Source organism: Trematomus bernacchii, unplaced genomic scaffold, assembly GCF_902827165.1.
Source record: "Trematomus bernacchii unplaced genomic scaffold, fTreBer1.1, whole genome shotgun sequence".
In the NCBI taxonomy this organism is placed as follows: Eukaryota; Metazoa; Chordata; class Actinopteri; order Perciformes; family Nototheniidae; genus Trematomus; species Trematomus bernacchii.
This window is the reverse complement of record NW_022987714.1, coordinates 19344616-19356719: the sequence shown is the minus strand read 5'-3', so window position 1 is coordinate 19356719 and position 12104 is coordinate 19344616. Positions and strand designations below refer to the sequence as shown.

Below are 12104 nucleotides of genomic sequence, written 5' to 3'. Positions count from 1 at the left end.
CAGTTTTGAATATTTGAAAGAAACGACCATACCACAGTTTCAGAGAAAAGAGGAAAGCAGGTTTAATTTCATTTCTAGATTTGAACCTTTTACACTCCTTTTCTCTAATACATGCCTCTTACAAAACAACCTACATATAGTTTCTCAGAAAGCCACTGAGAGGGCACTGGATCAGCTCCCACCTGCATCAGTGGACCTGTGCAGGGCTCGTGGTGCCTTCACTGCTCGATTGTAATCAGTGTGAAACTCACTGCAGCGCGGCAGAACGTTAAAGATGGCCGTGTGCTCCAGTGCTTTTTGGAAAGTGTGCCTTTGTCAGGGATGGAGAAGAGCATAGATGTACTACAACATACAGTCATACATATCATCTGAAATTTACACATCCATAACAACAATGATACACGGATCAGGAATCAGAGCCAGAATTATACGGTATAGCAATAATAATAACAATTATTGATATTGTCTAAAAACTACACTTATGTTTTCATCTTTTCTTTCTTCTTCTTCTTCAAAAAAAGAACCATATATTTATATTTATATACTGGAAGTCCTTTTTCTTTCTTGGTTTTCTGACTTAACAGTAACTTAAATATTTACAGTGATTATTTTACAACCATTGGCCCAGCCCACTGAAAATACAAATGTTCCTTTGAGTAGAATAAAAAGGAGGGATGGGGGAGGAATGGTCCCAGTGGAAGGTGAGGTAGGAAGGGAGCAGAGGGTGGATGTGGGGTCTCCACCCCACACTGGAGGGGCTCCACAGGTCCTCCTACCCCGAGCTGCAGGGGCGTACCATCCCTTCGTTCCGGGGGGGGAGTCTCTGCCCCGTGTTCCTGGGACTCTGAGTTTATGTCACTGCCCCCCCCCCCCTACATCACCAGCAGCTGCCCCAGCACCATCCTGAAGTGCTGCGTGCACCCCGCCAGCTCCCTCACCCTGTCAGTCATCTCCCTGGTGGCTCCGGGGGAGGGGTACTGCAGCGCCGCCGTCTTGGTGCTGATCACGATGTCTTTGAGTTTTTCGCAGAGCGTGTTGCTGCTCTGCCCCACGCGGGCCCTCACCTCGGGGCCCTTGGCCTGCCGGGACAGCGTGTCCCCGATGAACACCAGCTTGTGTGCGCTGAGGATGACGAACTTGCTGTGCGCCACGAAGATCTTTGGGGGTTGGTTAGAGTTGACGGCGGTGAAGAAGGCGTCGATGGCGTTGGTTACCGTGGTGACGTTCTGCTCACACTGCTCCTGGTAGAAGAGGAGGAGCTGCCGGTCGCCGTGGCACAGCTTGGAGGAGGAGGAGCAGGAGGAGGAGCCTCCAGAGCCATTCTGGGCCTGCTGGTTGGCTGGAGGGTGCAGTGGGGGCGGGACCCAGCCCGTCATGTCGTTGTTGATTGGCCGGCTGACTTCCTGCTCCAGCCGCTCAAACTGTTTAATCTGGAGAGGAGAGGAGGGGGACAGTTAATACTTAATGTAAATTATAAATCAATTAATTATGTTTGAGTAACATCTGACATTCCAGTGTGTGTGTGTGTGTGTGTGTGTGTGTGTGTGTGTGTGTGTGTGTGTGTGTGTGTGTGTGTGTGTGTGTGTGGAACCTTAGAAGGGATGCTGATAGTGATAAAAACACAGAATCATTATCAAACTCTGAAGCTATACACAGCTTTTTATACTCACTTAGCTCATATCATCTTTATTTAAAGCCAATCATATATAAAATATATGTCCTTTTTTATTTGCATAGTAGACATATACAAATAGAGCAGAGTAGATATTTTAGATATACTGCTGTACCTATTTGTAGTGCATCACAGAATAAACTATATAACGGCTATAATATATATCATATTAATCATTTTTCTGTAATGATGGTGCTGTTTGTTGTGTGTAGAGGCTGTAGGTGTGTGTAGAGGCTGTAGGTGTGTGTAGAGGCTGTAGGTGTGTGTAGAGGCTGTAGGTGTGTGTAGAGGCTGTAGGTGTGTGTAGAGGCTGTAGGTGTGTGTAGAGGCTGTAGGTGTGTGTAGAGGCTGTAGGTGTGTGTAGAGGCTGTAGGTGTGTGTAGAGGCTGTAGGTGTGTGTAGAGGCTGTAGGTGTGTGGAGAGGCTGTAGGTGTGTGTAGAGGCTGTAGGTGTGTGGAGAGGCTGTAGGTGTGTGTAGAGGCTGTAGGTGTGTGTAGAGGCTGTAGGTGTGTGTAGATGTTTGTGTAGGTGTGTGTAGGTGTGTGTAGATGTTTGTGTAGGTGTGTGTAGGTGTGTGGTGTGTAGGTGTGTGTAGGTGTGTGTAGGTGTCTCTGTAGGTGTGTGTAGGTGTGTGTGTAGACTGGGTAAAGACGGGTACCTGTTGCTGTTCCAGTTGTGTCTTGTGTCTGCTGATGCTGCCTTTCTCCAGCAGCTGTTTTTGGTTCTTCTCAAACTCTTCCTTTCCCTGACAGATCAACACACAGACACACAGCTGTTACACCACGGACACACATCTCTCTGTTTCTGGATCAGTAGACAAAGAAAAGTAATGATCTGTCTCCCTCTAGTGGTGACAGACAGGAACTGCAATCACTTTGAGTTGAAATCTATGGCTTATCTGTAAATCTGTAATGACATAGTGACTCTGAAGGTCAGTCAGCTGGATAAGGAAATGTTTACTTAAGGCCAACAGGAAAGCTTGGCACCATCATAGTACTCTCAGATACAGTATCAACTACACAGTCAAACAGAGTGATAGCATGGAGCTTTACTGCATTTCTCTACAAATGGGTATTGGATAACCACATTAACTTAACAATCATTTTAGTTTTAGTTAAAAATGATTTGTTATACTATAGTTGTACTGATAATGTTGGTCCGTGCTAATTTCTATTTTATAATTGTTAGTTGGTAGACTATGTAATGTTTTAAGTGTTTATTGATTGTGTAGATGGATATAAGCTAACGGCTACAAATCATGTCTTCTCTTTTTAAAATCAATGTATCTTTTTGCATGGCCCTTGTTTAACAAAGACATGATGTATAAATATTTGTTGGAAAGAAAGAAAAAAAATGAAAATGAAAATAAAATAAAATTTCGACAAAAATAAAGTATTAAAGGTGGGGTAGGTAAGTTTGAGAAACTGGCTCGAGATACATTTTTTGTTATATTCCATGGAATGCTCTTAACATCCCGATAGCAATAAATATCTTAAGTGCTTTGACAAAAAATCCATTAAAAAATATCATCTGTGGAAGCCGTAATACTGTAAAAAGCACGACCAATCATTTTAGCCGACCCGGCTAAAATAACTGGATGGCCTACCTGCCTGTCAGCCTTCCATCTGTGCACAAACTTATCTCGTGCCCTCATTGGTCATGTGCACGTTCGTGTGTGTTGGAGGAGGGGCTCTGTAAGGAAGTGGCAGATTTTCTCCGGTTGTGTATTTTCAAATTCTAGCGATCACGAGCCGGTTTCTCAAACGTACCTACCCCACCTTTAAGGGCAGCTCACGGACTCTGCTCCAGTGCAACACATGAGCACAGTCTCTAACTAAAATGTGTTTACACCATGATGTGAGTATCCTGACTGAAAGTGTGTGATCAGTTCATTGCTAAAGTGCTAAAGTAACATGAAACTATCTTTTTCTTTCTGTCTGGGCTTTATGAAAAGTGTGTGTACCTGTAAATGTACGTAGTCGTAGTCCTCCATCCAGCCCTCCTCTGTGCTCTCGTACGGCCGCTCCATACCCTCCTCCTCTGCAGCTGAGAACTTCGGCGGCGAGGGGAGGGGTCTCGACTGAATGTGCACCTTCTCCCCTCCCTGATAGCTCCCACTTCCTGATCCTGTCATGTGACTGCTGATCTCTCCTGGGATTGGAGGAAGCGGAAGCTGCTGCTGCTGCCGGTTGTTTCTCTTGAAGAGCAGCGAGGCGTTGCCGTGGAGGAAGGAGGCCAGCTGCTTGGCGTCGTCAGGGATACCTCGAGCCGTCATGATGAGCCGATCTAAGTCGTCCCCTCCTGGTGGCGGCGCTGCGAGCCCAGTGTGCGACCAGGAAATGACGTCCAAACCCTGACTGTGCTGAATCAGACTCTGGAAGACCTCCTCCATCTTCCCCACCTGACGGAACAGCTTGGTCTGCAGAGAGCGGTCCGTGGCCTGGGCGGAGTTAGCCACCGCGCCCCGGGCAAACTCCAGGAAGTCCCTCACCGCGGAGCGCACGCGGTCAGCGGCCTGGTGGATGGCCGGGAGGTTCCCCTCCAGCTGAGCAGAGCTTCTCCAGTTTCCTGTGATGAAGGACATCATGAGGGACACGCTGGACTCCACGGCCTGCTGCAGGCGGGACAGGCGCTCCATGGCCTGCTCCAGGTCCAGGATGAGGGGTTTCCCTGGAGCAGAGCCAGGAAGTGAGGAGGATGAGGAGCTGTCTCGGACTGGGACCATGTCCAGGGAGGAGGCAGAGTGGTTGCTCCGTGTACTTCCTGTGCTCGAGGCAGAGAGACGCTTGAAGGACAGGCTGAGGTCCTCACTGGTGGACTGGGCGTCACGCACCACCTGGAAACACATCACATCTGGATTCAAGCAGATGCTAACAAGCTAGGCTAGCAGTGTCCTGTATGCGTATTTAGCTAACAGGGTTCATTACATCAGTACAAACTATGATTATTACTTTTATATTATTTATTATTAGTATTTACTTTTGGAAATGATTGCAATGTTAGTCAACAAATACTAACTACATGATAATGTAAAAGTTGTAAATGTTCAACAATTTTGAAATAAATGAAGGTCAACTCAAACATGTAGACGTTGACTTTAATTCAATGTATTAAGTAAACAGATTTCACATAACTGTATTATGTTTGTTGCAATAATATTAAGTTTAAATAAAACATATTAGGTTCAACTTAATATTATTGCTTTCATCTAACCTGATACAGTTTCGTGAAATCTGTCAACGTTTCAGTTTTTTCAGCGTAGGGGCCAATTGGTGTTTTGGCTTTTATCACTGTTGGTTATTGTGGCCATGTGTGTGTGCTGTGTGGATGTGTGTGTACATCGTGGGCTAATTAAGAATCACCAGCACAGCTGCTAATAGTTAGCTTAGTTTGAGGGGGAGAATATAGGGAGCCTAGTTTCTGTTGGCTGCTTCTCTACGTACGCAACTTTGCCCCATGACAAATATGAAATGTATACAGAGTATTATTGTAATGTTGATAGTTGCACGCTAACTCCAAAAATGTGTTACTGCCCTTTAACTGTCCTACCTGTGGGGGCACATCGTAGATGTTGTTATCTCCCCTCTCTCCCCCTTTCTCCTCTCGGTCCCGGGGGAAGTCATACACGTCCTGGGCGGAGTGCCCCCCGCTCCGCAGGCTGGCGGGGATGTCGTAGATGTCCTGGGGGGGCTGGCTGACCCCGTCCCTGTCGGCGCGGTAACGCTTGTCAGTCAGGATTGGGGGCGGGACATCGTACACGTCCTCTGGAATGGGCGGCTCGTCGTCGTCGAGGAGATGGTTGTGTGGGTACTGGCCGGGGGGGGGCGGGGACTGGCTTGAGTTTGGCAAAGTGAGGTGGCACGTCGTAGGTCTCCTCTCTGATTGGATGAGCGTCAGGGACATCTTTACTGACCGAGGGGGGGGAAGTCATAGACCTGAAGGGAGAGAGGGAGAAATATTTCATTGTTATAAAAATGTTACGGTTTGTAAACACACAGCATCAAGGCGTACTGCTCCTCCCTGCCTCAACGACAGAGATACAGAGAGAGAGACCTAATGTCACTTTTAAAATGCTTTAATACTAGAGCACAAATAAACAGACCCTCAGAGGAGCCGTGTGTCAGAGGCGATGATTAAAACAAATGATTTTAGAACGAGTCATAACACATTCTTCTCCCAGGAAAATGCTGCATATTAGTCCTTTAAATTGACGATCAATTTATATCATATTTTATAAACATTGCAGTAAGGACACACACATGTACAGTACATCTTCAATTTGTCAGTATCAAGCAACTTGTGATGTACATTTGTGAAACACACACACACACATACACACACACGTCCTTACCGTCTGCTGTGTGTGCTTGTCCGAGCCTACTGGGGTGTCATATATACCCTGACCACTAGAGGGCCCCTTCACCACCATGGGAGGAGTGTCATACACCTGAACACAGAGAGAAAGAGGCACATAAATAAACATGCTGTTACACACATCACACTGAAAACACACAAACGGACACACACACACACACACACACACACACACACACACACACACACACACACACACACACACACACACACACACTTTTTAAGCATACCAGCCTATTTATTTAAGTATAACAGGAATATATCATTGCTATTAATTAATTACAATTAAAGTAATGCAACCAGGCCCTGGAAAAGCTCATTAACATGGATAGATGGATTACATAATTGAAAACAAAATAGCATTTATTTCATTTCAATTCAAGGCATTGAAAACAATTATGACTTTTGTAAATAAAATATGTTTTTTTAGATATGTTAAAACTTCTTTTAGGTAACTTAATTCAGTTCTGACTCTTCCCTGCAGATACCCATCCTGCAGTCATTTCTCAACGTTACACGACTGTATAATAAGCCAGATGGGAGATGTAAATGAGTGTAGTTGTTGGTACCAGATGTTCTGATCATTTCATCACAACATTTTAGAAGAAGCTGCTTTCATCGTGTTTCTTTACACGGTGTCATCTAGGGTAATAGTGACATAAAAACAGGCACACTGATTTATTCAGGAAGTTTGTTAATCATATAATTACTGAATGAGAAAAAGAACCTGATTACAATTTGAGAGGGAGCCTTATCAACAGTTTCTGGCTGACAGGATTCAGGACACATACCTATCTGCTGGCTCATATGAAATGGCTGGTGCCAGTACACAGACACAGTGTGAGAGGAGCTAACGAGTCATAAAACAAAGCTTAAATGGTTGAATGCCTCACATCTACTGCCTTTGTCTCACGGGAGGGAGAGGAAATGAAGAGCTAGAGAGGAGAGGAAGGTAACACAGGTGCAGGAAGAGGATTAGAGGAGAATAAAGGAGAGAGACAGGAGCAGGAGGGAAAGAAAAGGGAGAAAGGAGGGGAAGAGAGCTGACCCAGGAATGTGAAGCAGTGTTGGTCACATGATCACCTTGATATGAAACATTTTGAGTAAGGTTGTAGTCGAAAAGTATTATTTGTTTGGGAAGGTCCCTAACTGAGTTAAATAACATAGAAGAGGCAGCCATGATAAGAGCGGTTTCTCTCCCACACACTCCCCCCCCCCCCTGCCTGAAACACCTCCATTGGACTCCTTATCCCTAACATTATGACATCACTATGTAACAATCGCACTTCTATTGGCTAGCGCTCCAACACATTGGACGTGATAGGCTAAGGTGCAATAGAGCCGGCCTGCTCCCCAATCAGATCTCTTACATTTGAATTCAAACTGTGGTAATTATGTTATATTTGTCACTGTCGTCCAGTTATTCAGCCTGTATGAAACAACATGGTAAGAAAGCACAGGGGGAAGTATCTAGATGCACATTTAGTCATCCATCTACGACAAATGGTCGTTTTCTTTTACCATGGAACTTAATCACATTGCCCAATCATTGCCCAAAAAAGTGAAGTCAGATCCTCTTCGGCTGTACTTTCATAAATCCTGATCGATTCTCCTTCGCATATTTCTTTGAGGAATGGTGGTCAGGAAAAGGACAAGACAATTAGACCGCTCCAACGTGTCTATCTATTAACACTTTATTACTCCACGCTGTACTTCAATCAAGCTCACTCTGTGTCTCTCACACTGTACGGACTTCCTGCCTCTGACATCTGATCTCTCACACTCACTCACACACACACACACACACGGTTAGATCCTGAAACTAGCACCCCATGTATAGAATCCTGAATGACTTTTGAATGTAGCGTGAGAAAGATGAAGATTCACAGCCCTATCCATCAGCTCCATTCTCCTACTAACGTTAAGTCCCACCTGTTTATTTGTGCTCGCGTGTGTGTGTGTGTGTGATGACTTGTTATGGTCAGAGTCATCTCCCACACAGCAGACATTTTGATGAAGAGCCCGGTGTTGCGGTGCGTTCATTCTTCAGAAAAAGCCCAGCAGCTACATCTGATATTACAGCCACACATCTTCCTCCTGCTCTTTCTCCTCTTCCCTTCATATTTCCCATCATTCATTGTCATTATTCCTTACTGTGCTTCTCCCCCCTCCTCCTCATCCTCCCTCCTCCTCCCCCCTCCTCCTCATCCTCCCTCCTCCTCATCCTCCCTCCTCCTCCCGCCTCTTCCTTCTCCTCCTACTCCAGGTTTCATTTTGCTGTGGCTGTATGCGAGTGACCTTTCTTTCTTGGTGTATCAGCAACATGACTTTCTGCTATGTACACTCTGCCTGTGTGTGTGCGTGCAAAGTGCCTGCTTATTCAGCAAGAAACAGTATGTGTGGAATTACACAGAAATAAACTGACCTATGCGTGTGGAATCAAATGTAAAGGCCCTAAAGGCGAACACACACACACACACACACACACACACACACACACACACACACACACACACACACACACACACACACACACACACACACACACACACACACACACACACACACACACACACACACACACACACACACACACACACACACACACACACACACACACACACACACACACACACACTGACCTGTGTGTTGTACTGCTGGCGGGTGGGTGGCACGTCGTAAATGTCCTGCTGGCTCGGGGGCTGATGTCTGGGTGGGATGTCATACTCGTCCTGGTCTGATTTCAGTGTGTCGTACACATACACCTGTCCCACCCGGGTAGGAACCACCACCTGGACACAGAAACAGAGCAGAGGCCGGTGAGACTGAAGAACAGCATCAAGTTATATAGTTCACATTTGTATCGCAACAATCTGTTAGATATTTATTATTCATATCACCAGAAATAAAAAATAAATTAATCGTTTAACAACATTACAATAAACTCCTTAAATTCCTCTAAAGTGAGCCTTTCCTCATCTTTTCTTAATCCCATAACATTTTTCACTGAGTTTAAGGAAAAGTGGTTAGGAAAGGACATAGGGAAATATGAATGTAGAATATGTTGATGTGACTATGGTAGCCTGCAAGGGTCAGAATGCACCACAAAGTCACCTCTCAATTTACTCAACTAAAAGGCTTCTTAACCTTTCAATGAGAATGTGCTGCTGCTTCCTCACACTGAATGAACGGAGACTGAGGGTTGTCTGGTCTAATTAAAAGCGCGCTGCTCACACACAGGCAATAAAAACAGAGCAGGGGACCTGTCCTATTCGTCGTGGGAACCAGGCTGACCTATTGTGTGCCTGTTTAAACTGAGTATTATACGCTGTAAGTGTAGAGTCAACCAGCCAGCCTGGGAAACCACAACAGCTGTGCTATACAACACATACACAGACACACACAAAGGCATACACACACAAGCGGCCACACACATGCACACTGTCGTTTCCACAACATTTCCATGTCCTGGTTTATATGACCATCACCAATTGCTGTGTGGCCGCGCCTAAACACCTGCTAATGGAATATTGTTTTTTATTAGCTAGCATGCTATTCAGTGGAAGTAATTTACCATTGCCTGCATTATAAACACTCTTGGTTTACAAGCTTACTAATTTACTAGTTTCAATTTACTATCAGGAACATTAACATGAAATAACTTTTGTTTTGAGAATTCTGTAAATATCTTAATTTGTTTTACTTGTAGCAAAACGGTAGAGTAGTAGACAACATTCAACACATTCAAAATGCTTTAATGCTAACTGCTCCTTTTTACATTTCTATATCAGCACATGATTCATAGCGATGTGTATACAACATATAAAATAATAGGTTGATGAAAAGAGCTGCTTTTTATGTTTGTGTTGCCAACATGGTAAGCTAACTGTAGCTAACTGCTTCCTGCTTTAAACTCTGAAGCGAGCGCAGAGAGAAGATAATGAATGCTTCTAAACTTGGTGGGGATAAGTGGACAACAACAAAACTGTTTAACTAAAAGGAAAAACAAAAACTCTAAATAACACATTCTATAGTAGATGGAAAGTGCTATTTAGAGCTGCTCTTTACACTTGTCTTCATGTTGAGCTACCTGCAGCTAACTGCTAACTTATTTCGTCTCTGAAGCGGATGCAGAGAGAAGAGACTGGTACAGCTTTCATTCTGGTTGAGGATAACGAGACCAGAAAAACCTTTTGTAACTGAAAGTTATATATATCTTATCAAAAAAAAACATGACAAAAGAAAAACACAAAATAGCCTCTAACATCATCTTATGGAGGATCTGGTATAGAGCTAATATGAAGCCACGCTTAAAAAAACACTCAACCCCCCCAAAAAGTACATTTTATCAAATGAGCTGTACAAATTATTCTATAATAAAGTGTGTATCTTTAGATTGAATGATTATGTTATGTTAATTTCTGAACAGACTTATTGTGTCGTATCAGTGTGTAGAATCATTGTTTAATCACCAGCCTCCAGCTTTGATTAATGGAAGCTCTCTGATAATATTTGCTCGGCTCCCCAGCTGTCAGAGGGACGCTTTGTGTGAGACAGACAGAGACAAATGATAAAACCATCCATTTGACAACCTGCCGGCACTAATCTGCCTTCATCTCACCCGCTTTTTTATTCTCTCTTCCACACCAAGGGATTTAGGTCAATGTTTATTTTCTTAGGGTAATCATTTCATCACCATGCAATAAGAACATATCTGATAAATGTTAATTCTCAGTCTGCGTCACACTCCTGTAAACACACTTTACCTCATTGTCACAAAGCTTTCAACAGTATTGACGACATTTGGCTAAGTGCCAGATGTGTCCTCTGCACTGAGACACACACACACACACACACACACACACACGACATCCTCTACGCTGTGTCAGATTGATGACCCAAGTTATTGATAACCTGTCTGTGTGCACCCTAGAGGATGGACACACACGTATACACTAACACTAAGTGATCGGTGTATCCATGTGTGTGTGTGTGTGTGTGTGTGTGTGTGTGTGTGTGTGTGTGTGTGTGTGTGTAAGGTTTAGTAATAGTACGACCAGCTGAGACGTTTAATCCCTTTAGGAGATCAGAGCTATGGATCAATGGTCACCACCAGAGTTAACCTGTCTGTGTCCTGACTGTTAGTTAATGACATCATTTCATATTAGCATAACTTCCTATGTGCAATGTGCTTTTTTATGAAATAGTTTATTTGTTAAACTAAATTAAAGATATCATCTCCATCCTCAATAAACAAAGAAATAAGGTATTTCCCTCAACCTTTCACATCTAATTCAGAACATTTAGAACTGCTTATACTGTAGCTTTCATGCACATATGTAAGAACTGACTTAAACTGATGTAAAGTATGATTTTGAGAGAAGGTTACAGCATTTCAGACAGTCCACTGATTGCCTGACAACACCAACATTCACGATTTAAGACAACAAGTCAGTGTGCTTGGGGGAGTATCCAATTGAAAAACAGCTATAGTCCTACACTCAAGCCCAACCTCATACAAGGTATTTAAGGAGACTTTGTTCTTGTAACTTGAACAGTATTATGCTGATCCTTGCCATGCTCTCAGCCTTTGTTAGGATGTTACCTCTCAGAGTCTTCCAGTGTACATGTACTATAAGCATTGGTTCTGACTGAGAGCCAGCTGTATCCTGTCCCTGAACATCCTCTTCTTCCCCACAGATCTCTGGTCTGGGCACGGCTGCATACTTTCAAATGTTCTGACCTACATATCAAAGAAGATTCTCTGTGTTACGTTCTTGGAATAAATCAGTGGCCTCATAAAAGCTGAAGCTTCTCTGACCTACCAACAGTCAAATGCCTTACAGTCACACATTTATTTATGAGGATCCAGTGAAGGAAAATTCCTCTACAAGCAAATATGCACACACACGATGACAGAGGGCCATGTGTGGCACAAGCTGGGATGTTCACTCTTTTGTTCCATTTATATGATTACGTCAAGCTGAAGTCTTTGTTCATCAGATGACCTTTGCTCCGAGCTACATCCCTCCTTCTTCCCAGCAGCACCCTCCACCCT

General features: G+C 44.0%; 1 protein-coding gene across 1 annotated transcript in view; it reads right to left on the bottom strand.

Moving 5' to 3' along the window:
- Positions 1–37: 37 nt before the first annotated feature.
- Positions 38–12104, bottom strand: part of bcar1 (BCAR1 scaffold protein, Cas family member) — a 54487-nt gene continuing 42420 nt past the window's right edge. Inside the window, 8 exon segments of the mRNA XM_034141725.1 lie at positions 38–1430; positions 2331–2417; positions 3636–4508; positions 5222–5494; positions 5496–5594; positions 5596–5607; positions 6024–6119; positions 8689–8838. Of these exon segments, the coding sequence (XP_033997616.1) occupies positions 873–1430; positions 2331–2417; positions 3636–4508; positions 5222–5494; positions 5496–5594; positions 5596–5607; positions 6024–6119; positions 8689–8838 (2148 nt within the window). The 3' untranslated portion in view covers positions 38–872.